This window comes from Hyla sarda, unplaced genomic scaffold (assembly GCF_029499605.1).
Source record: "Hyla sarda isolate aHylSar1 unplaced genomic scaffold, aHylSar1.hap1 scaffold_595, whole genome shotgun sequence".
NCBI lineage: Eukaryota > Metazoa > Chordata > Amphibia > Anura > Hylidae > Hyla > Hyla sarda.
The window spans coordinates 68,126-95,884 of record NW_026610609.1 but is presented as its reverse complement, the minus strand read 5'-3'; the positions used below and the strand labels follow the sequence as shown (position 1 = coordinate 95,884).

The window sequence follows — 27,759 nt, the reverse complement described above, 5'->3', positions numbered from 1 at the left end:
TCAGTATAAGAGATCAGTGTGTGCAGTGTTATAGTCTCCTATGGGATAATAATGATCAGTATAAGAGATCAGTGTGTGCAGTGTTATAGTCTCCTATGGGATAATAATGATCAATATAAGAGATCAGTGTGTGAAGTGTTATAGTCTCCTATGGGATAATAATGATCAGTATAAGAGATCAGTGTGATCAGTATTATAGCATCCTATGGGATAATAATGATCAGTATAAGAGATCAGTGCGTGCAGTGTTATAGTCTCCTATGGGATAATAATGATCAGTATAAGAGATCAGTGTGTGCAGTGTTATAGACTCCTATGGGATAACAATGATCAGTATAAGAGATCAGTGTGTGCAGTGTTATAGGTCCCTATGGGATAATAATGATCAGTATAAGAGATCAGTGTGTGCAGTGTTATAGTCTCCTATGGGATAATAATGATCAGTATAAGAGATCAGTGTGTGCAGTGTTATAGTCTCCTATGGGATAATAATGATCAGTATAAGAGATCAGTGTGTGCAGTGTTATAGTCTCCTATGGGATAATAATGATCAGTATAAGAGATCAGTGTGTGCAGTGTTATAGTCTCCTATGGAATAATAATGATCAGTATAAGAGATCAGTGTGTGCAGTGTTATAGTCTCCTATGGGATAATAATGATCAGTATAAGAGATCAGTGTGTGCAGTGTTATAGTCTCCTATGGGATAATAATGATCAGTATAAGAGATCAGTGTGATCAGTATTATAGTCTCCTATGGGATAATAATGATCAGTATAAGAGATCAGTGTGTGCAGTGTTATAGGTCCCTATGGGATAATAATGATCAGTATAAGAGATCAGTGTGTGCAGTGTTATAGGTCCCTATGGGATAATAATGATCAGTATAAGAGATCAGTGTGATCAGTATTATAGTCTCCTATGGGATAACAATGATCAGTATAAGAGATCAGTGTGATCAGTATTATAGTCTCCTATGGGATAATAATGATCAGTATAAGAGATCAGTGTGTACAGTGTTATAGTCTCCTATGGGATAATAATGATCAGTATAAGAGATCAGTGTGTACAGTGTTATAGTCTCCTATGGGATAACAATGATCAGTATAAGAGATCAGTGTGATCAGTATTATAGTCTCCTATAACATTGCAAAAAAAGTGACTAAAGATCATTTAACCCCTTCCTTAATAAAAGTTTGAATCACCCCCCTTTCCCCATAAAAAAAAAAAAAAAAAACTATAGATAAAAATAAACATATGTGGTATCGCCGCTTGCGGAAATGTCCGAATTATAAAAATATATTGTTAATTAAATTGCACGGTCAATGGCGTACGCGCGAAAAAATTCCAAAAGACCACAATAGCGTATTTGTGGTCACTTTTTAAATCATGATCAATGATCAGTAAGTCCGATCAATTCAAAAATGATATTGCTAAAAACTTCAGATCAAGGCACAAAAAATGACCCTCATACCGGCCCGTACGCGGAATAATAAAGTTATAGGGGTCAGAAGATGACAATTTTAAACATATAAATTTTTCAGCATTTTTCTGCGTTTTTTTTCCCAATTTTGTCTCACAATAATTATTTTTTCCGTTTCGCCGTCGATTTTTGGGTAACATGACTGATGTCATTACAAAGTAGAATCGGTGGCGCAAAAAATAAGCCTCACATGGATTTTTAGGTGAAAAATTTTAAGTTATGATTTTTTAAAGGTGATGAGGAAACAACGAAAATGCAAAAACAGAAAAAGCCCTGGTCCTTAAGGGGTTAAAGGGGTATTCCAGGAATCAAAAAACAGGCCGCTTTCTTTCAAAGACAGCGCCCTCCTTGTCTCTACTTTGGGTGCGGTATTACAACTTGGCTTTATTTACTTCAATGGAACTGAGCTGCAGAACCGCACCCAAACTGGAGACAAACAGGGAGAGGTCTTTGAAAGAAAAAATCCTGGAGTACCCCTTTAAATTCCTTACTGCTCCATGACTGATTCATTTTAACAAAGGAGTTTTTCCATGTTGCTGCCTGACAATCTTATTCGCTTAGGGGTGACGATGCTGTCTGCGGCGCTGAACGCTCGGATGCTACTCTGCAAGGTAAAGGAGTAACCACCTTTAAGGCCTGATACTAAAACATAACTTTTAATAGCTCAAAGTTAAAAAGGAAACCAAAACACAAAAAAGGTTAAAATGAAAGTGAATGTACAAAAATCTAATGGCCCGGAGTGGAGACTGATCACATACAGGATTGTATAGATGTAGAACAGATATGATCAGTAACGTAGGTGCAGATTGATGGATCAGTCAGATAATATTGTTGGGACAAATAATGAGCAGGAAAGGGTAATCGCGCCCACCCTGATGTCCCCCCAAAAAGTCTTTCCCTGCCTTTCGAGGGACCCATCTCCTTACAGGATGGCCTCGACCACGGAGCCGTTCCCTTCCTGTCATCTAAGTGCACAGGATAAAATAACAACCAGATGCAGGAGGGGAATAGAAAGGTAGCGATGTAGTGTGAGACTATTGTGTGATCTCCGATCGTCTCGAATCCGGGCCACAGTGTAAATGTGAACACGTGAATAAATAATCACATACAATGTCCACTAGATATTTGGACCATCCGAGCTGGAATTAACTTGTTCCCTAAAAAGACAGGGCGACAATCCCCATGTATTTTACCGACGCGTTTCCCCCCACTCTTGGCATAGAGGGGTTCATCAGGGATATGGAATCGGGTCCATCACTTGGGCCATAATCACCCTGGTATATGGTGTTCAGGTACCAATAACCCAGCACGGGGCTGCACAGGAGATACAGAGATCACTTTACATACTATGATGAGCATAGAGATCACATGATAGATGATACGTAGCTCAATGCCCCCATTATGAGATGAGAAAGCCCAGGTTTTTCAGCCCGATCAGCTGAAGGGCCCAGTCCTACAGGCAATGATGTCCAGACTGCGGAGTGGAAGCCCAGTTATGTCAAGAAGGATGCCAAAGGATAGATACAGCGATGCTGGCACCTCATCTCATAATGGGGGCATTGAGCTACGTATCATCTATCATGTGATCTCTATGCTCATCATAGTATGTAAAGTGATCTCTGTATCTCCTGTGCAGCCCCGTGCTGGGTTATTGGTACATGGACACCATATACCAGGGTGATTATGGCCCAAGTGATGGACCCGATTCCCTATCCCTGATGAACCCCTCTAAGCCAAGAGTGGGGGAAACGCGTCGGTAAAATACATGGGGATTGTCGCCCTGTCTTTTTAGGGAACAAGTTAATTCCAGCTCGGATGGTCCAAATATCTAGTGGACATTGTATGTGATTATTTATTCACGTGTTCACATTTACACTGTGGCCCGGATTCGAGACGATCGGAGATCACACAATAGTCTCACACTACATCGCTATCTTTCTATTCCCCTCCTGCATCTGGTTGTTACTTTATCCTGTGCACTTAGATGACAGGAAGGGAACGGCTCCGTGGTCGAGGCCATCCTGTAAGGAGATGGGTCCCTCGAAAGGCAGGGAAAGACTTTTTGGGGGGACATCAGGGTGGGCGCGATTACCCTTTCCTGCTCATTATTTGTCCCAACAATATTATCTGACTGATCCATCAATCTACACCTACGTTACTGATCATATCTGTTCTACATCTATCCAATCCTGTATGTGATCAGTCTCCACTCCAGGCCATTAGATTTTTGTACATTCACTTTCATTTTAACCTTTTTTGTTTTTTGGTTTCCTTTTTAACTTTGAGCTATTAAAAGTTATGTTTTAGTATCAGGCCTTAAAGGTGGTTACTCCTATTGAATTAATTACATGAATTTGGACCGGTCGTCCGCTACCTTGGGTGTTTTTCGACCTGACAGTTTACAGCTACTGCATCATTTCTTGCTGTTTGTTACAGTGTGTCACCCCAGTAGTAAGGAGATTACATGAGAAGGAGGTTTGTTACAGTGTGTCACACCAGTAGTAAGGAGATTACATGACGAGGAGGTTTGTTACAGTGTGTCACCCCAGTAGTAAGGAGATTACAGGAGGAGGAGGTTTGTTACAGTGTGTCACCCCAGTAGTAAGAAGATTACATGAGGAGGAGGTTTGTTACAGTGTGTCACCCCAGTAGTAAGGAGATTACATGAGGAGGTTTGTTACAGTGTGTCACCCCAGTAGTAAGGAGATTACATGAGGAGGAGGTTTGTTACAGTGTGTCACCCCAGTAGTAAGGAGATTACATAAGGAGGAGGTTTGTTACAGTGTGTCACCCCAGTAGTAAGGAGATTACAGGAGGAGGAGGTTTGTTACAGTGTGTCACCCCAGTAGTAAGTAGATTACATGAGGAGGAGGTTTGTTACAGTGTGTCACCCCAGTAGTAAGGAGATTACATGAGGAGGAGGTTTGTTACAGTGTGTCACCCCAGTAGTAAGGAGATTACATGAGGAGGAGGTTTGTTACAGTGTGTCACCCCAGTAGTAAGGAGATTACACGAGGAGGGGGTTTGTTACCGTGTGTCACCCCAGTAGTAAGGAGATTACACGAGGAGGGGGTTTGTTACCGTGTGTCACCCCAGTAGTAAGGAGATTACAGGAGGAGGTTTGTTACAGTGTGTCACCCCAGTAAGGAGATTACATGAGGAGGAGGTTTGTTACAGTGTGTCACCCCAGTAGTAAGGAGATTACATGAGGAGGTTGTACAGTGTGTCACCCCAGTAGTAAGGAGATAGTAATGAGATAGAGGAGGTTTGTTACAGTGTCACTCCAGTAGTGAGGAGATTACATGAGGAGGAGGTTTGTTACAGTGTGTCACCCCAGTAGTGAGGAGATTACATGAGGAGGAGGTTTGTTATAGTGTGTCACCCCAGTAGTAAGGAGATTACATGAGTAGGAGGTTTGTTACAGTGTATCACCCCAGTAGTAAGGAGATTACATGAGGAGGAGGTTTGTTACAGTGTGTCACCCCAGTAGTAAGGAGATTACATGAGGAGGAGGTTTGTTACAGTGTGTCACCCCCAGTAGTAAGGAGATTACATGAGGAGGAGGTTTGTTACAGTGTGTCACCCCAGTAGTAAGGAGATAACATGAGGAGGGGGTTTGTTACAGTGTGTCACCCCAGTAGTAAGGAGATTACATGAGGAGGAGGTTTGTTACAGTGTGTCCTTTACCTTGTAGAATATCAGAACAGCAAGAAATGATGCAGTAGCTGTAAACTGTCAGGTCAAAAAACACCCAAGGTAGCGGACGACCAGTCCAAATTCATGTAATTAATTCAATAGGTGACACACTATAACAAACCTCCTCCTCATGTAATCTCCTCACTACTGGGGTGACACACTGTAACAAACCTCCTCCTCATGTAATCTCCTTACTACTGGAGTGACACACTGTAACAAACCTCCTCCTCATGTAATCTCCTTACTACTGGGGTGACACACTGTAACAAACCTCCTCCTCATGTAATCTCCTTACTACTGGGGTGACACACTGTAACAAACCTCCTCATGTAATCTCCTTACTACTGGTGTGACACACTGTAACAAACCTCCTCCTCATGTAATCTCCTTACTACTGGGGTGACACACTGTAACAAACCCCCTCCTCATGTAATCTCCTTACTACTGGGGTGACACACTGTAACAAACCTCCTCCTCATGTAATCTCCTTACTACTGGGGTGACACACTGTAACAAACCTCCTCCTCATGTAATCTGCTTACTACTGGGGTGACACACTGAAACAAACCTCCTCCTCATGTAATCTCCTTACTACTGGGGTGACACACTGTAACAAACCTCCTCATGTAATCTCCTTACTACTGGGGTGACACACTGTAACAAACCTCCTCATGTAATCTCCTTACTACTGGTGTGACACACTGTAACAAACCTCCTCCTCATGTAATCTCCTTACTACTGGGGTGACACACTGTAACAAACCCCCTCCTCATGTAATCTCCTTACTACTGGGGTGACACACTGTAACAAACCTCCTCCTCATGTAATCTCCTTACTACTGGGGTGACACACTGTAACAAACCTCCTCCTCATGTAATCTGCTTACTACTGGGGTGACACACTGAAACAAACCTCCTCATGTAATCTCCTTACTACTGGGGTGACACACTGTAACAAACCTCCTCCTCATGTAATCTCCTTACTACTGGGGTGACACACTGTAAGAAACCTCCTCCTCATGTAATCACCTTACTACTGGGGTGACACACTGTAACAAACCTCCTACTCATGTAATCTTACTACTGGGGTGACACACTGTAACAGACCTCCTACTCATGTAATCTCCTTACTACTGGGGTGACACACTGTAACAAACCCCCTCCTCATGTAATGTCCTCACTACTGGGATGACACACTGTAACAAACCTCCTCCTCATGTAATCTCCTTACTACTGGGGTGACACACTGTAACAAACCTCCTCCTTATGTAATCTTCTTACTACTGGGGTGACACACTGTAACAAACCTCCTCCTCATGTAATCTCCTTACTACTGGGGTGACACACTGTAACAAACCTCCTCCTCATGTAATCTCCTTACTACTGGGGTGACACACTGTAACAAACCTCCTCCTCATGTAAACTCCTTACTGCTGGGGTGACACACTGTAACAAACCTCCTCCTCATGTAATCTCCTTACTACTGGGGTGACACACTGTAACAAACTTCCTCCTCATGTAATCTCCTTACTACTGGGGTGACACACTGTAACAAACCTCCTCCTCATGTAATCTCTTTACTACTGGGGTGACACATTGTAACAAACCTCCTCCTCATGTAATCTCCTTACTACTGAGGTGACACACTGTAACAAACCTCCTCCTCATGTAATCTCCTTACTACTGGGGTGACACACTGTAACAAACCTCCTCCTCATGTAATCTCCTTACTACTGGGGTGACACACTGTAACAAACCTCCTCCTCATGTAATCTCCTTACTACTGGGGTGACACACTGTAACTAACCTCCTCCTCATGTAATCTCCTTACTACTGGGGTGACACACTGTAACAAACCTCCTCCTCATGTAATCTCCTTACTGCTGGGGTGACACACTGTAACAAACCTCCTCCTCATGTAATCTCCTTACTACTGGGGTGACACACTGTAAGAAACCTCCTCCTCATGTAATCACCTTACTACTGGGGTGACACACTGTAACAAACCCTCTCCTCATGTAATCTGCTTACTACTGGGGTGACACACTGTAACAAACCTCCTCCTCATGTAATCTCCATACTACTGGGGTGACACACTGTAACAAACCTCCTCCTCATGTAATCTCCTTACTACTGGGGTGACACACTGTAACAAACCTCCTCATGTAATCTCCTTACTACTGGGGTGACACACTGTAACAAACCCCCTCCTCATGTAATGTCCTCACTACTGGGATGACACACTGTAACAAACCTCCTCCTCATGTAATCCCCTTACTACTGGGGTGACACACTGTAACAAACCTCCTCCTCATGTAATCTCCTTACTACTGGGTGACACACTGTAACAAACCTCCTCCTCATGTAATCTTCTTACTACTGGGGTGACACACTGTAACAAACCTCCTCCTCATGTAATCTCCATACTACTGGGGTGACACACTGTAACAAACCTCCTCCTCATGTAATCTCCTTACTACTGGGGTGACACACTGTAACAACCCTCCTCCTCATGTAATCTCCTTACTACTGGGGTGACACACTGTAACAAACCTCCTCCTCATGTAATCTCCTTACTACTGGGGTGACACACTGTAACAAACCTCCTCATGTAATCTCCTTACTACTGGGGTGACACACTGTAACAAAACCCCTCCTCATGTAATGTCCTCACTACTGGGATGACACACTGTAACAAACCTCCTCCTCATGTAATCCCCTTACTACTGGGGTGACACACTGTAACAAACCTCCTCCTCATGTAATCTCCTTACTACTGGGGTGACACACTGTAACAAACCTCCTCCTCATGTAATCTTCTTACTACTGGGGTGACACACTGTAACAAACCTCCTCCTCATGTAATCTCCTTACTACTGGGGTGACACACTGTAACAAACCTCCTCCTCATGTAATCTCCTTACTGCTGGGGTGACACACTGTAACAAACCTCCTCCTCATGTAATCTCCTTACTACTGGGGTGACACACTGTAACAAACCTCCTCATCATGTAATCTCCTTACTACTGGGGTGACACACTGTAACAAACCTCCTCCTCATGTAATCTTCTTACTACTGGGGTGACACACTGTAACAAACTTCCTCCTCATGTAATCTCCTTACTACTGGGGTGACACACTGTAACAAACCTCCTCCTCGTGTAATCTCCTTACTACTGGGGTGACACACTGTAACAAACCTCCTCCTCGTGTAATCTCCTTACTACTGGGGTGACACACTGTAACAAACCTCCTCCTCATGTAATCTTCTTACTACTGGGGTGACACACTGTAACAAACCCCCTCCTCATGTAATCTCCTTACTACTGGGGTGACACACTGTAACAAACCTCCTCCTCATGTAATCTTCTTACTACTGGGGTGACACACTGTAACAAACCCCCTCCTCATGTAATCTCCTTACTACTGGGGTGACACACTGTAACAAACCTCCTCCTCATGTAATCTCCTTACTACTGGGGTGACACACTGTAACAAACCTCCTCCTCATGTAATCTCCTTACTACTGGGGTGACACACTGTAACAAACCTCCTCCTCATGTAATCTTCTTACTACTGGGGTGACACACTGTAACAAACCCCCTCCTCATGTAATCTCCTTACTACTGGGGTGACACACTGTAACAAACCCCCTCCTCATGTAATCTCCTTACTACTGGGGTGACACACTGTAACAAACCTCCTCCTCATGTAATCTTCTTACTACTGGGGTGACACACTGTAACAAACCCCCTCCTCATGTAATCTCCTTACTACTGGGGTGACACACTGTAACAAACCTCCTCCTCATGTAATCTCCTTACTACTGGGGTGACACACTGTAACAAACCTCCTCCTCATGTAATCTCCTTACTACTGGGGTGACACACTGTAACAAACCTCCTCCTCATGTAATCTCCTTACTACTGGGGTGACACACTGTAACAAACCTCCTCCTCATGTAATCTTCTTACTACTGGGGTGACACACTGTAACAAACCCCCTCCTCATGTAATCTCCTTACTACTGGGGTGACACACTGTAACAAACCTCCTCCTCATGTAATCTTCTTACTACTGGGGTGACACACTGTAACAAACCCCCTCCTCATGTAATCTCCTTACTACTGGGGGTGACACACTGTAACAAACCTCCTCCTCATGTAATCTTCTTACTACTGGGGTGACACACTGTAACAAACCCCCTCCTCATGTAATCTCCTTACTACTGGGGTGACACACTGTAACAAACCTCCTCCTCATGTAATCTCCTTACTACTGGGGTGACACACTGTAACAAACCTCCTCCTCATGTAATCTCCTTACTACTGGGGTGACACACTGTAACAAACCTCCTCCCCATGTAATCTACATACTGCCCGATAAGGACCTGCTGTAAATATGCTAGATGGGGGGAGATGTAGGACCTGTGATGATGTCACAATCATGTGACCAGTACATGTGGGGGCGGAATTCAGCAGGATAGAAGAGATTGTGGTAAAGGACCTGTGAGGATGGTCATGTGACAGGAGTGGGCGGGGCTCAGCAGTAGGAGATCGGGTGGTGAAGGACATGATGATTTCACAATCATATGACTGAAGGAGATCATAACTAATGTAAGTTTAACCCCTTAACGACCGGGGGGTTTTCAGTTTTTGCATTTTCATTTTTTTTTCAATCTTGCACCTAAAAATCCATATTATGACCATTTTGTAACTTTTGGGGGCTTCCGTTTCTACGCAGTGCATATTTCGGTATAAATGCCCCCTTCTCTTTATTCTGTAGGTCCATACGGTTATAATGATCCCCGACTTATATAGGTTGGAAAAAAATCATAACTACATGCAGGAAACGTTTAAAATTGTCATCTTCTAACCCCTATAACTTTTTATTTTTCCGCATACGCGACGGTATGAGGGCTCATTTTTTGCGCTGTGATCTGAAGTTTTTAGCGGTACCATTTTTGTATTGATCGGACTTACTGATCGCTTTTTATAAATTTTTTCATCATATAAAAAGTGACCAAAAATATCCTACCTTGGACTTAGGAATTTTTTTGCGCGTACGCCATTGACCGAGCGGTTTAATTAATAATTTTTTTTTATAATTTGGACATTTCCGCACGCGGCGATACCACATATGTTTATTTTTGTTTAGTTTTTTTTGTTTACACAGTTTTTATTTTTTTATGGCAAAAGGGGGGTGATTCAAATTTTATTACGGAAGGGATTAACCCCTTAAGGACTGAGCGATTTCACGTTTTTGCATTTTAGTTTTTTCCTCTTTGCCTTTAAAAAATCATAACTCTTTAAATTTTGCACCTAAAAATCTGCATTATGGCTTATTTTTTGCACCACCAATTCTACTTTGTAATGACATCAGTCATTTTACCCAAAAATCCACGGCGAAACGGAAAAAAAATCCATTGTGCGACAAATTTAAAGAAAAAACGCCATTTTATAACTTTTGGGGGCTTCCGTTTCTACGTAGTACATATTTCGGTATAAATGCCCCCTTCTTTTTATTCTGTAGGTCCATACGGTTATAATGATCCCCGACTTATATAGGTTGGATTTTGTCGCACTTCAGAAAAAAAATCATAATCTCATGCAGGAAAATTAATACGTTTAAAATTGTCATTTTCGGAGCCCTATAACTTTTTTATTTTTCTGTGATCAGGGGGCTATGAGGGCTCATTTTTTGCGCCGTGATCTGAAGTTTTTAGCGGTACCATTTTTGTTCTGATCAGACTTTTTGATCACTTTTTATTCACTTTTTTGTGGTATAAAAAGTGATCAAAAATGCGCTATTTTGGACTTTGGAGTTTTTTGCGCGTACGCCATTGAACGTGCGGTTTTAAAAGCGGTATATTTTTATAATTCGGACATTTCCGCACGCGGCGATAGCACATATGTTTATTTTTATTTACACTGTTTTATTTTGTTACTAGGAAATGCCGGGGGACCTCTTATTAAATAAACTTTTGATATATTTTAGATGAATGAATGTTGAATAACTTTCCAATAACAGGTTAATGACAAATCTGCTTCTTTCTATTGTATTTTTCCCGATCAGTCCCGTCAGCAGCATTTCTGCCTCATGCTGGAGTCCTAAACACTCAGAGCTGCCAGCCTGCTTTGTTCACAGCCAAACAGACTGTGCACAAAGCAGGCTGGCAGCTCGTAGTGTTTAGGACTCCAGCATGAGTCTGAAATGCTGCTGACGGGACTGGTAGGGAGACCCCTAGTGGTCATTTCTTCAAAGTGGAAAATGAAATAGAAAGAAGCTGATTTTTTAATAACCTGCAATTGTAAAGTTATTCTGCAGACATTAATCTATAATATATCAAAAGTTTTTTTGATGAGAGGTCCCCCTTTAAACTTTTAATTCAGAAGGGAATACCTGAAAGGGTTAACTTTTTTTTTTACACTTTTGTTTTGCTCCTATAGGGACCCATGAGCTTACAATGGCTGATTGCATACACAGATTGTTGTCTTGCCGTTGCATGGCAACAAGCTGTGTAATCGGCAGTTGATTGCTCCAGCCTGTAACTCAATCAGAGCCGGGACACCGACGGAAGAAAGTAGGGACCGTCTTCTCTCCGGGTAGCTGATCGGGGCATCGCGATTTTAGCCGCGGGTCACGGCTGTGAATAGGCGCCAGGAACATCCTGCTATGACGCAGGGGTCCCGCCGGGGACCCCACGTTATAGACAGGGACCGGACTTAGGACGTACTCATACGTCCTAAGTCCTTAAGGGGTTAAATGATCGTCACTTTTTTCCCCCTTCTTTTTGCTGTGTTATAGCTGCCATAGGAGACTATAACACTGCACACACTGATCTCTTATACTGATCATTGTTATCCCATAGGGACCTATAACACTGTACACACTGATCTCTTATACTGATCATTGTTATCCCATAGGAGACTATAACACTGCACACACTGATCTCTTATACTGATCATTATTATCCCATAGGAGACTATAACACTGCACACACTGATCTCTTATACTGATCATTATTATCCCATAGGAGACTATAACACTGCACACACTGATCTCTTATACTGATCATTATTATTCCATAGGGACCTATAACACTGCACACACTGATCTCTTATACTGATCATTATTATCCCATAGGAGACTATAACACAGCACACACTGATCTCTTATACTGATCATTATTATCCCATAGGGACCTATAACACTGCATACACTGATCTCTTATACTGATCATTATTATCCTATAGGAGACTATAACACTGCACACACTGATCTCTTATACTGATCATTATTATCCCATAGGAGACTATAACACTGCACACACTGATCTCTTATACTGATCATTATTATCCCATAGGGACCTATAACACTGCACACACTGATCTCTTATACTGATCATTATTATCCCATAGGGAACTATAACACTGCACACACTGATCTCTTATACTGATCATTATTATCCCATAGGAGACTATAATACTGATCACACTGATCTCTTATACTGATCATTATTATCCCATAGGGACCTATAACACTGCATACACTGATCTCTTATACTGATCATTATTATCCTATAGGGACCTATAACACTGCACACACTGATCTCTTATACTGATCATTATCCCATAGGGGACTATAATACTGTACACACTGATCTCTTATACTGATCATTGTTATCCCATAGGGACCTATAACACTGTACACACTGATCTCTTATACTGATCATTGTTATCCCATAGGAGACTATAACACTGCACACACTGATCTCTTATACTGATCATTATTATCCCATAGGAGACTATAACACTGCACACACTGATCTCTTATACTGATCATTATTATCCCATAGGGACCTATAACACTGCATACACTGATCTCTTATACTGATCATTATTATCCCATAGGAGACTATAACACTGCACACACTGATCTCTTATACTGATCATTATTATCCCATAGGAGACTATAACACTGCACACACTGATCTCTTATACTGATCATTATTATCCCATAGGAGACTATAACACTGCACACACTGATCTCTTATACTGATCATTGTTATCCCATCAGGGACCTATAACACTGTACACACTGATCTCTTATACTGATCATTGTTATCCCATAGGAGACTATAACGCTGCACACACTGATCTCTTATACTGATCATTATTATCCCATAGGAGACTATAACACTGCACACACTGATCTCTTATACTGATCATTATTATCCCATAGGAGACTATAACACTGCACACACTGATCTCTTATACTGATCATTATTATCCCATAGGGACCTATAACACTGCATACACTGATCTCTTATACTGATCATTATTATCCTATAGGGACCTATAACACTGCACACACTGATCTCTTATACTGATCATTATTATCCCATAGGGAACTATAACACTGCACACACTGATCTCTTATACTGATCATTATTATCCCATAGGAGACTATAATACTGATCACACTGATCTCTTATACTGATCATTATTATCCCATAGGGACCTATAACACTGCATACACTGATCTCTTATACTGATCATTATTATCCTATAGGGACCTATAACACTGCACACACTGATCTCTTATACTGATCATTATCCCATAGGGGACTATAATACTGTACACACTGATCTCTTATACTGATCATTGTTATCCCATAGGGACCTATAACACTGTACACACTGATCTCTTATACTGATCATTGTTATCCCATAGGAGACTATAACACTGCACACACTGATCTCTTATACTGATCATTATTATCCCATAGGAGACTATAACACTGCACACACTGATCTCTTATACTGATCATTATTATCCCATAGGGACCTATAACACTGCATACACTGATCTCTTATACTGATCATTATTATCCCATAGGAGACTATAACACTGCACACACTGATCTCTTATACTGATCATTATTATCCCATAGGAGACTATAACACTGCACACACTGATCTCTTATACTGATCATTATTATCCCATAGGGACCTATAACACTGCATACACTGATCTCTTATACTGATCATTATTATCCTATAGGGACCTATAACACTGCACACACTGATCTCTTATACTGATCATTATTATCCCATAGGAGACTATAACACTGCACACACTGATCTCTTATACTGATCATTATTATCCCATAGGAGACTATAACACTGCACACACTGATCTTATACTGATCATTATTATCCCATAGGAGACTATAACACTGCACACACTGATCTCTTATACTGATCATTATTATCCCATAGGAGACTATAACACTGCATACACTGATCTCTTATACTGATCATTATTATCCCATAGGAGACTATAACACTGCACACACTGATCTCTTATACTGATCATTATTATCCCATAGGAGACTATAACACTGCACACACTGATCTCTTATACTGATCATTATTATCCCATAGGAGACTATAACACTGCATACACTGATCTCTTATACTGATCATTGTTATCCCATAGGGACCTATAACACTGCACACACTGATCTCTTATACTGATCATTATTATCCCATAGGAGACTATAACACTGCACACACTGATCTCTTATACTGATCATTATTATCCCATAGGGACCTATAACACTGCACACACTGATCTCTTATACTGATCATTATTATCCCATAGGGACCTATAACACTGCACACACTGATCTCTTATACTGATCATTATTATCCCATAGGAGACTATAACACTGCACACACTGATCTCTTATACTGATCATTATTATCCCATAGGAGACTATAACACTGCACACACTGATCTCTTATACTGATCATTATTATCCCATAGGAGACTATAACACTGCACACACTGATCTCTTATACTGATCATTATTATCCCATAGGAGACTATAACACTGCACACACTGATCTCTTATACTGTTCATTATTATCCCATAGGAGACTATAACACTGCACACACTGATCTCTTATACTGATCATTATTATCCCATAGGAGACTATAACACTGCACACACTGATCTCTTATACTGATCATTATTATCCCATAGGAGACTATAACACAGCACACACTGATCTCTTATACTGATCATTGTTATCCCATAGGAGACTATAACACAGCACACACTGATCTCTTATACTGATCATTATTATCCCATAGGAGACTATAACACAGCACACACTGATCTCTTATACTGATCATTATTATCCCATAAGGACCTATAACACTGCACACACTGATCTCTTATACTGATCATTATTATCCCATAGGAGACTATAACACTGCACACACTGATCTCTTATACTGATCATTATTATCCCATAGGAGACTATAACACTGCACACACTGATCTCTTATACTGATCATTATTATCCCATAGGAGACTATAACACTGCACACACTGATCTCTTATACTGATCATTATTATCCCATAGGGACCTATAACACTGCACACACTGATCTCTTATACTGATCATTATTATCCCATAGGAGACTATAACACTGTACACACTGATCTCTTATACTGATCATTATTATCCCATAGGAGACTATAACACTGCACACACTGATCTCTTATACTGATCATTATTATCCCATAGGAGACTATAACACTGCACACACTGATCTCTTATACTGATCATTATTATCCCATAGGAGACTATAACACTGCACACACTGATCTCTTATACTGATCATTGTTATCCCATAGGAGACTATAACACTGCACACACTGATCTCTTATACTGATCATTATTATCCCATAGGGACCTATAACACTGCACACACTGATCTCTAATACTGATCATTATTATCCCATAGGAGACTATAACACTGCACACACTGATCTCTTATACTGATCATTATTATCCCATAGGAGACTATAACACTGCACACACTGATCTCTTATACTGATCATTATTATCCCATAGGAGACTTAACACTGCACACACTGATCTCTTATACTGTTCATTATTATCCCATAGGAGACTATAACACTGCATACACTGATCTCTTATACTGATCATTGTTATCCCATAGGGACCTATAACACTGCACACACTGATCTCTTATACTGATCATTATTATCCCATAGGGACCTATAACACTGCACACACTGATCTCTTATACTGATCATTATTATCCCATAGGAGACTATAACACTGCACACACTGATCTCTTATACTGATCATTATTATCCCATAGGAGACTATAACACTGCACACACTGATCTCTTATACTGATCATTATTATCCCATAGGAGACTATAACACTGCACACACTGATCTCTTATACTGATCATTATTATCCCATAGGAGACTATAACACTGCGCACACTGATCTCTTATACTGATCATTATTATCCCATAGGAGACTATAACACTGCACACACTGATCTCTTATACTGATCATTATTATCCCATAGGAGACTATAACACAGCACACACTGATCTCTTATACTGATCATTGTTATCCCATAGGAGACTATAACACAGCACACACTGATCTCTTATACTGATCATTATTATCCCATAGGAGACTATAACACAGCACACACTGATCTCTTATACTGATCATTATTATCCCATAGTGGCCTATAACACTGCACACACTGATCTCTTATACTGATCATTATTATCCCATAAGGACCTATAACACTGCACACACTGATCTCTTATACTGATCATTATTATCCCATAGGAGACTATAACACTGTACACACTGATCTCTTATACTGATCATTGTTATCCCATAGGAGACTATAACACTGCACACACTGATCTCTTATACTGATCATTATTATCCCATAGGAGACTATAACACTGCACACACTGATCTCTTATACTGATCATTGTTATCCCATAGGAGACTATAACACTGCACACACTGATCTCTTATACTGATCATTATTATCCCATAGGAGACTATAACACTGCACACACTGATCTCTTATACTGATCATTATTATCCCATAGGAGACTATAACACTGCACACACTGATCTCTTATACTGATCATTGTTATCCCATAGGAGACTATAACACTGCACACACTGATCTCTTATACTGATCATTATTATCCCATAGGGACCTATAACACTGCACACACTGATCTCTAATACTGATCATTATTATCCCATAGGAGACTATAACACTGCACACACTGATCTCTTATACTGATCATTATTATCCCATAGGAGACTATAACACTGCACACACTGATCTCTTATACTGATCATTGTTATCCCATAGGAGACTATAACACTGCACACACTGATCTCTTATACTGAACATTGTTATCCCATAGGAGACTATAACACTGTACACACTGATCTCTTATACTGATCATTATTATCCCATAGGAGACTATAACACTGCACACACTGATCTCTTACACTGATCATTATTATCCCATATGAGACTATAACACTGCACACACTGATCTCTTATACTGATCATTATTATCCCATAGGAGACTATAACACTGATCACACTGATCTCTTATACTGATCATTGTTATCCCATAGGAGACTATAACACTGCACACACTGATCTCTTATACTGATCATTGTTATCCCATAGGAGACTATAACACAGCACACACTGATCTCTTATACTGATCTGATCATTATTATCCTATAGGAGACTATAACACTGCACACACTGATCTCTTATACTGATCATTGTTATCCCATAGGAGACTATAACACAGCACACACTGATCTATTATACTGATCATTGTTATCTCATAGGAGACTATAACACTACACACACTGATCTCTTATACTGATCATTGTTATCCCATAGGAGACTATAACACTGCACACACTGATCTCTTATACTGATCATTGTTATCCCATAGGAGACTATAACACAGCACACACTGATCTCTTATACTGATCATTATTATCCCATAGGAGACTATAACACTGCACACACTGATCTCTTATACTGATCATTATTATCCCATAGGAGACTATAACACTGCACACACTGATCTCTTATACTGATCATTATTATCCCATAGGAGACTATAACACTGCACACACTGATCTCTTATACTGATCATTATTATCCCATAGGAGACTATAACACTGCACACACTGATCTCTTACACTGATCATTTTATCCCATAGGAGACTATAACACTGCACACACTGATCTCTTACACTGATCATTTTTATCCCATAGGAGACTATAACACTGCACACACTGATCTCTTATACTGATCATTATTATCCCATAGGAGACTATAACACAGCACACACTGATCTCTTATACTGATCTGATCATTATTATCCTATAGGAGACTATAACACTGCACACACTGATCTCTTATACTGATCATTGTTATCCCATAGGAGACTATAACACAGCACACACTGATCTATTATACTGATCATTGTTATCTCATAGGAGACTATAACACTACACACACTGATCTCTTATACTGATCATTGTTATCCCATAGGAGACTATAACACTGCACACACTGATCTCTTATACTGATCATTGTTATCCCATAGGAGACTATAACACAGCACACACTGATCTCTTATACTGATCATTATTATCCCATAGGAGACTATAACACTGCACACACTGATCTCTTATACTGATCATTCTTATCCCAAAGGAGACTATAACACTGCACACACTGATCTCTTATACTGATCATTCTTATCCCAAAGGAGACTATAACACTGCACACACTGATCTCTTATACTGATCATTCTTATCCCAAAGGAGACTATAACACTGCACACACTGATCTCTTATACTGATCATTGTTATCCCATAGGAGACTATAACACTGCACACACTGATCTCTTATACTGATCATTGTTATCCCATAGGAGACTATAACACTGCACACACTGATCTCTTATACTGATCATTGTTATCCCATAGGAGACTATAACACTGCACACACTGATCTCCTATACTGATCATTATTATCCCATAGGAGACTATAACACTGCACACACTGATCTCTTATACTGATCATTATTATCCCATAGGACAGGGGTGGGCAATTATTTTTTCCATGGGGCCACATGAGAAACTAAAAATATTGTGGAGGGCCGGGTAGTTTTCCCCCAGATTAGGCAGCATAGTTGTCCCCCAGATTAGGCAGCATAGATGTCCCCCAGATTAGGGAGCATAGATGTCCCCCAGATTAGGCAGCATAGATGTTCCCCAGATTAGGCAGCATAGATGTCCCCCAGATTAGGCAGCATAGTTGTCCCCCAGATTAGGCAGCATAGTTGTCCCCCAGATTAGGCAGCATAGATGTCCCCCAGATTAGGCAGCATAGATGTCCCCCAGATTAGGCAGCATAGTTTTCCCCCAGATTAGGCAGTATAGTTGTCCCCTAGATTAAGCAGCATAGTTGTCCCCCAGATTAGGCAGCATAGATGTCCCCCAGATTAGGCAGCATAGATGTCCCCCATATTAGGCAGCATAGATGTCCCCCAGATTAGGCAGCATAGATGTCCCCCAGATTAGGCAGCATAGATGTCCCCCAGATTAGGCAGCATAGTTGTCCCTCAGATTAGGCAGCATAGATGTCCCCCAGATTAGGCAGCATAGTTGTCCCCCAGATTAGGCAGCATAGATGTCCCCCAGATTAGGCAGCATAGATGTCCCCCAGATTAGGCAGCATAGTTGTCCCCCAGATTAGGCAGCATAGATGTCCCCCAGATTAGGCAGCATAGATGTCCCCCAGATTAGGCAGCATAGATGTCCCCCAGATTAGGCAGCATAGTTGTCCCTCAGATTAGGCAGCATAGATGTCCCCCAGATTAGGCAGCATAGTTGTCCCCCAGATTAGGCAGCATAGTTGTCCCCCAGATTAGGCAGCATAGATGTCCCCCAGATTAGGCAGCATAGATGTCCCCCAGATTAGGCAGCATAGATGTCCCCCAGATTAGGCAGCATAGATGTCCCCCAGATTAGGCAGCATAGATGTCCCCCAGATTAGGCAGCATAGATGTCCCCCAGATTAGGCAGCATAGATGTCCCCCAGATTAGGCAGCATAGATGTCCCCCAGATTAGGCAGCATAGATGTCCCCCAGATTAGGCAGCATAGATGTCCCCCAGATTAGGCAGCATAGATGTCCCCCAGATTAGGCAGCATAGTTGTCCCCCAGATTAGGAGCATAGATGTCCCCCAGATTAGGCAGCATAGTTTTCCCCCATATTAGGAGCATAGTTGTCCCCCAGATTAGGCAGCATAGTTGTCCCCTAGATTAGGCAGCATAGTTGTCCCCCAGATTAGGCAGCATAGATGTCCCCCAGATTAGACAGCATAGTGTCCCCCAGATTAGGCAGCATAGTTTCCCCAAGATTAGGCAGCATAGATGTCCCCCAGATTAGGCAGCATAGAATGTCCCCCAGATTAGGCAGCATAGTTTTCCCCCAGATTAGTAACATAGTTTCCCCCCATATTAGGAACATAGATGTTCCCCAGATTAGGCAGCATAGTTTTCCCCCAGATTAGGAGCATAGTTATCCCCCAGATTAGGAGCATAGTTTTCCCCCATGTTAGGAACATAGATGTCCCCCAGATTAGGCAGCATAGTTTTCCCCCAGATTAGGCAGCATAGATGTCCCCCAGATTAGGCAGCATAGTTGTCCCCCATATTAGGAGCATAGTTGTCCCCCATATTAGGAGCATAGTTGTCCCCCAGATTAAGAACATAGTTGTCCCCCAGATTAGGCAGCATAGATGTCCCCCAGATTAGGCAGCATAGATGTCCCCCAGATTAGGCAGCATAGATGTCCCCCAGATTAGGCAGCATAGTTGTCCCCCAGATTAGGAGCATAGATGTCCCCCAGATTAGGCAGCATAGTTTTCCCCCATATTAGGAGCATAGTTGTCCCCCAGATTAGGCAGCATAGTTGTCCCCTAGATTAGGCAGCATAGTTATCCCCCAGATTAGGCAGCATAGATGTCCCCCAGATTAGACAGCATAGTGTCCCCCAGATTAGGCAGCATAGTTTCCCCAAGATTAGGCAGCATAGATGTCCCCCAGATTAGGCAGCATAGAATGTCCCCCAGATTAGGCAGCATAGTTTTCCCCCAGATTAGTAACATAGTTTCCCCCCATATTAGGAACATAGATGTTCCCCAGATTAGGCAGCATAGTTTTCCCCCAGATTAGGAGCATAGTTGTCCCCCAGATTAGGAGCATAGTTTTCCCCCATATTAGGAACATAGATGTCCCCCAGATTAGGCAGCATAGTTTTCCCCCAGATTAGGCAGCATAGATGTCCCCCAGATTAGGCAGCATAGTTGTCCCCCATATTAGGAGCATAGTTGTCCCCCATATTAGGAGCATAGTTGTCCCCCAGATTAAGAACATAGTTGTCCCCCAGATTAGGAGCATAGTTGTCCCCCAGATTAGGAGCATAGTTGTCCCCCAGATTAGGAGCATAGTTGTCCCCCAGATTAGGAACATAGTTGTCCCCCAGATTAGGAGCATAGTTGTCCCCCAGATTAGGAGCATAGTTGTCCCCTACATTAGGCAGCATAGATGTCCCCCAGATTACCACAGTTTTCCCCCACATGAGGCAGCTCGCCCTCCACACTGTCACACACATACAGACATATACACAAAGACACATATAAACACACACAAAGACACATATAAACACACACATACACAAAGACACACACATAAACACACGCAAAGACACATATAAACACACACATACACAAAGACACACATAAACACACACATACACAAAGACACACATATAAACACACACAAAGACACACATATAAACACACACATACACAAAGGACACACACAAAGACACACATATAAACACACACATACACAAAGACACACATATAAACACACACATACACAAAGACACACATATAAACACACATACACAAAGGACACACATATAAACACACACATACACAAAGACACACATATAAACACACATACACAAAGGACACACATATAAACACACACAAAGACACACATATAAACACACACATACACAAAGGACACACATATAAACACACACATACACAAAGGACACACATATAAACACACACATACACAAAGACACACATATAAACACACACTTACACAGACACACATATAAACACACACATACACAAAGACACACATATAAACACACACATACACAAAGACACACATATAAACACACACATACACAAAGGACACACATATAAACACACACATACACAAAGGACACACATATAAACACACACATACACAAAGGACACACATATAAACACACGCAAAGACACACATATAAACACACACATACACAAAGGACACACATATAAACACACACATACACAAAGACAAACATATAAACACACACAGGACACACATGACACACATATAAACACACACAGGACACACATATAAACACACACATACACAAAGACACACATAAACACATGCATACACAAAGACACACATATAAACACACGCATACACAAAGACACACATATAAACACACGCATACACAAAGACACACATATAAACACACACATACGCAAAGGACACACATATAAACACACACATACACAAAGACAAACATATAAACACACACAGGACACACATGACACACATATAAACACACACAGGACACACATATAAACACACACATACACAAAGACACACATATAAACACACGCATACACAAAGACACACATATAAACACACGCATACACAAAGACACACATATAAACACACGCATACACAAAGACACACATATAAACACACACATACGCAAAGGACACACATACACAAAGGACACACATATAAACACACACATACACAAAGGACACACATATAAATACACACATACACAAAGGAAACACATATAAACACACACAGGACACACATGACACACATATAAACACACACAGGACACACATATAAACACACACATACACAAAGACACAAATATAAACACACGCATACACAAAGACACACATATAAACACATGCATACACAAAGACACACATATAAACACACGCATACACAAAGACACACATATAAACACACACATACGCAAAGGACACACATATAAACACACACATACACAAAGACAAACATATAAACACACACAGGACACACATGACACACATATAAACACACACAGGACACACATATAAACACACACATACACAAAGACACACATATAAACACACGCATACACAAAGACACACATATAAACACACGCATACACAAAGACACACATATAAACACACGCATACACAAAGACACACATATAAACACACACATACGCAAAGGACACACATACACAAAGGACACACATATAAACACACACATACACAAAGGACACACATATAAATACACACATACACAAAGGAAACACATATAAACACACACAGGACACACATGACACACATATAAACACACACAGGACACACATGACACACATATAAACACACACAGGACACACATAAACACACACATACACAAAGACACACATATAAACACGTATACACAAAGACACACATATAAACACACGCATACACAAAGACACACATATAAACACACATACGCAAAGGACACACATATAAACACACACATACACAAAGGACACACATATAAACACACACACACACACACATACACAAAGACACACATATAAACACACATACACAAAGACACACACAGACACATATAAACACACACACACACTCACTCGGCTGAAGTTTAGAGCTGAGGGGAGGGGGCGGAGCAGACAGGATACACAGCCCCTCCTCCTCATCTCCCTCCCCTCCTCTCCTCTGCCTTTCGAGGTTCTACGACTGCACGGCAGAGAGGAGGGGGAAGGGGAGAGAGTGCGCGCTCCCTTCTTCTGCCTGTCAGCACTGTACGGGCTTTCCCTGTCACAGGCTGATGGTGCAGACCTGGGCATTGTACGGCCCGACAGTGAGCGCGAGCCAGTCAGTGCCAATCGAAGGGCAGTATGTGGCCCGCGGGCCGTACAATGCCCAGGTCTGCCATAGGAGACTATAACACTGCACACACTGATCTCTTATACTGATCATTATTATCCCATAGGAGACTATAACACTGCACACACTGATCTCTTATACTGATCATTATTATCCCATAGGAGACTATAATACTGATCACACTGATCTCTTATACTGATCATTATTATCCCATAGGGGCTATAACACTGCACACACTGATCTCTTATACTGATCATTGTTATCCCATAGGAGACTATAGCACTGCACATACTGATACATTACACTGATCATTATCCCATAGGAGACTATAACACTGCACACACTGATCTCTTATACTGATCATTATTATCCCATAGGAGACTATAATACTGATCACACTGATCTCTTATACTGATCATTATTATCCCATAGGGGCTATAACACTGCACACACTGATCTCTTATACTGATCATTATTATCCCATAGGAGACTATAACACTGCACACACTGATCTCTTATACTGATCATTGTTATCCCATAGGGAGCTATAACACTGCACACACTGATCTTTTACCCTGATCCCTGCAAAGCCATAGCTTTGCATGGATCAGCATTATAGGGGCTCGATTGCTCAAGCCTGTATCTCAGGCTTGGAGCAATCAAACGCCGATCGGACGCGACGGAGCAAGGTAAGGGGACCTCCGCTCTCGTTCTAGCTGATCAGGACTTTGTGATTTTATTGCGATGTCCCGATCAGCCCGACTAAGCTGCAGGGAAGATTTTACTAGACGCTGCAATCAACTTTGATCGCCACGTCTAAAGGGTTAATAACGCGCGACACAACGATCAGTGACGCACGCTATTAGCCCAGGGTCCCGGCTATCATTATCCGCCGGGACCGACCTGGTATGCCGCGGGGTCACAGCGTGACCCCGTTTTATTTACCGGGAGATGGCGGGTTAAATCAGCAGGTTTGTTACAGTGTGTAATCCCAGTAGTAAAGAGATTACATGAGGAGGGGGTTTGTTACAGTGTGTAATCCCAGTAGTAAAGAGATTACATGAGGAGGATGTTTGTTACAGTGTGTCACCCCATTAGTAAGGAGATTACATGAGGAGAAGGTTTGTTACTGTGTGTCACCCCAGTAGTAAGGAGATTACATGAGAAGGAGGTTTGTTACAGTGTGTCACCCCAGTAGTAAGGAGATTACATGAGGAGGAGGTTTGTTACAGTGTGTCACCCCAGTAGTAAGGAGATTACATGAGGAGGAGGTTTGTTACAGTGTGTCACCCCAGTAGTAAGGAGATTACATGAGGAGAAGGTTTGTTACTGTGTGTCACCCCAGTAGTAAGGAGATTACATGAGGAGGAGGTTTGTTACAGTGTGTCACCCCAGTAGTAAGGAGATTACATGAGGAGGAGGTTTGTTACAGTGTGTCACCCCAGTAGTGAGGAGATTACATGAGGAGGAGGTTTGTTACAGTGTGTCACCCCAGTAGTAAGGAGATTACATGAGGAGGAGGTTTGTTACATTGTGTCGCTGGTTCTGAGATTCTGGCTCCTCCTCTTGCCCTCCAGCTGATCCAGTTGTCTCCTCTTCTCCTGAATGACCCCCAAGGATGGACAAGGACAGGAATGAGATGACTAAGAGAATATTACACTTCACCTTGGAGATCCTCCACCTGCTGACTGGAGAGGTGAGGTGACCCATCTACATTTCCACCATTGTTGTCCCCATCTACATTTCCACCATTGTTGTTCCCATCTACATTTCCACCATTGTTGTCTCCATCTACATTTCCACCATTGTTGTCCCCATCTACATTTCCACCATTGTTGTCCCCCCATCTACATTTCCACCATTGTTGTCCCCATCTACATTTCCACCATTGTTGTCCCCATCTACATTTCCACCATTGTTGTCTCCATCTACATTTCCACCATTGTTGTCCCCATCTACATTTCCACCATTGTTGTCCACCATCTACATTTCCACCATTGTTGTCTCCATCTACATTTCCACCATTGTTGTCTCCATCTACATTTCCACCATTGTTGTCTCCATCTACATTTCCACCATTGTTGTCCCCATCTGCATTTCCACCATTGTTGTCTCCATCTGCATTTCCACCATTGTTGTCCACATCTACATTTCCACCATTGTTGTCCCCATCTACATTTCCACCATTGTTGTCTCCATCTACATTTCCACCATTGTTGTCCCCATCTACATTTCGAATATTGTTGTCCCCATCTACATTTCCACCATTGTTGTCGTCCCCCCATCTACATTTCCACCATTGTTGCCCCCATCTACATTTCCATCTTTGGAGCCGCTCTATGTTCAGGATGTCTCTATGTAGGTGAGGTCTCCAGAACTGACCCCAGTATTCCAGATGTGCTCACTAGAGCTCTATACAGGGGGCACAATCTCCTCTTTGTAGTGAGGGAGGAATACTGGGGTCAGTCCCCTCATTGTCTCTCTCCATACACAGGATTACACCATAGTGAAGAAGACATGGGGGGAGCGTGTGGCCCCCAGCAGTCATCTCCATGAGTCAGGAGGACGGAGCAGGGCCCGGGGCCCCATCACAGAGCCTCCACCTCACTCACCGATACATGAGAAGATCCTAGAACTCACCCACAGGATCACTGAGCTGCTGACTGGAGAGGTGACACTGCTGGGACATTATACAGTAATGGAGGGGTCTGGGGATGACTGGAGAGGTGAAACTGCTGGGACATTATACAGTAATGGAGGGGTCTGGTGATGATTAGAGAGGTGACACTGCTGGGACATTGTACAGTAATGGAGGGGTCTGGTGATGACTGGAGAGGTGACACTGCTGGTACATTATACAGTAATGGGGGGGGGGTCTGGTGATGACTGGAGAGGTGACACTGCTGGTACATTATACAGTAATGGGGGGGGGTCTGGTGATGACTGGAGAGGTGACACTTCTGGGACATTATACAATAATGGAGGGGTCTGGTGATGATTAGAGAGGTGACACTTCTGGGACATTATACAGTAATGGAGGGGTCTTGTGATGACTGGAGAGGTGACACTGCTGGGACATTATACAGTAATGGAGGGGTCTGGTGATGACTGTAGAGTTGACACTGCTGGGACATTATACAGCAATGGAGGGGTCTGGTGATGACTGGAGAGGTGACACTGCTGGGACATTATACAGTAATGGAGGGGTCTGGTGATGACTGGAGTGGTGACCCTGCTGGGACATTATACAGTAATGGAGGGGTCTGGTGATGACTGGAGAGGTGACACTGCTGGGACATTATACAGTAATGGAGGGGTCTGGTGATGACTGGAGAGGTGACAGTGACACTGCTGGGACATTATACAGTAATGGAGGGGTCTGGTGATGACGGGAGAGGTGACACTGCTGGGACATTATACAGTAATGGAGGGGTCTGGTGATGACTGGAGAGGTGACACTGCTGGGACATTATACAGTAATGGAGGGGTCTGGTGATGACTGGAGAGGTGACACTTCTGGGACATTATACAGTAATGGAGGGGTCTTGTGATGACTGGAGAGGTGACCCTGCTGGGACATTATACAGCAATGGAGG

The 27,759-nt window shown here is 42.0% G+C and overlaps 1 protein-coding gene across 3 annotated transcripts in view; it reads left to right on the top strand.

Moving 5' to 3' along the window:
• Positions 1 to 9,695: 9,695 nt before the first annotated feature.
• Positions 9,696 to 27,759, top strand: part of LOC130340503 (oocyte zinc finger protein XlCOF22-like) — a 71,763-nt gene continuing 53,699 nt past the window's right edge. The window contains exons 1-3 of one of the 3 annotated variants that reach the window (XM_056554202.1): positions 9,696 to 9,792; positions 25,741 to 25,859; positions 26,658 to 26,834. In XM_056554202.1, coding sequence (XP_056410177.1) covers positions 25,782 to 25,859; positions 26,658 to 26,834 — 255 coding nt within the window. In that variant the 5' untranslated portion in view covers positions 9,696 to 9,792; positions 25,741 to 25,781. The remainder of the gene's footprint in view (positions 9,793 to 25,740; positions 25,860 to 26,657; positions 26,835 to 27,759) is intronic. The other 2 variants (XM_056554200.1, XM_056554201.1) reach the window with 2 other exon arrangements.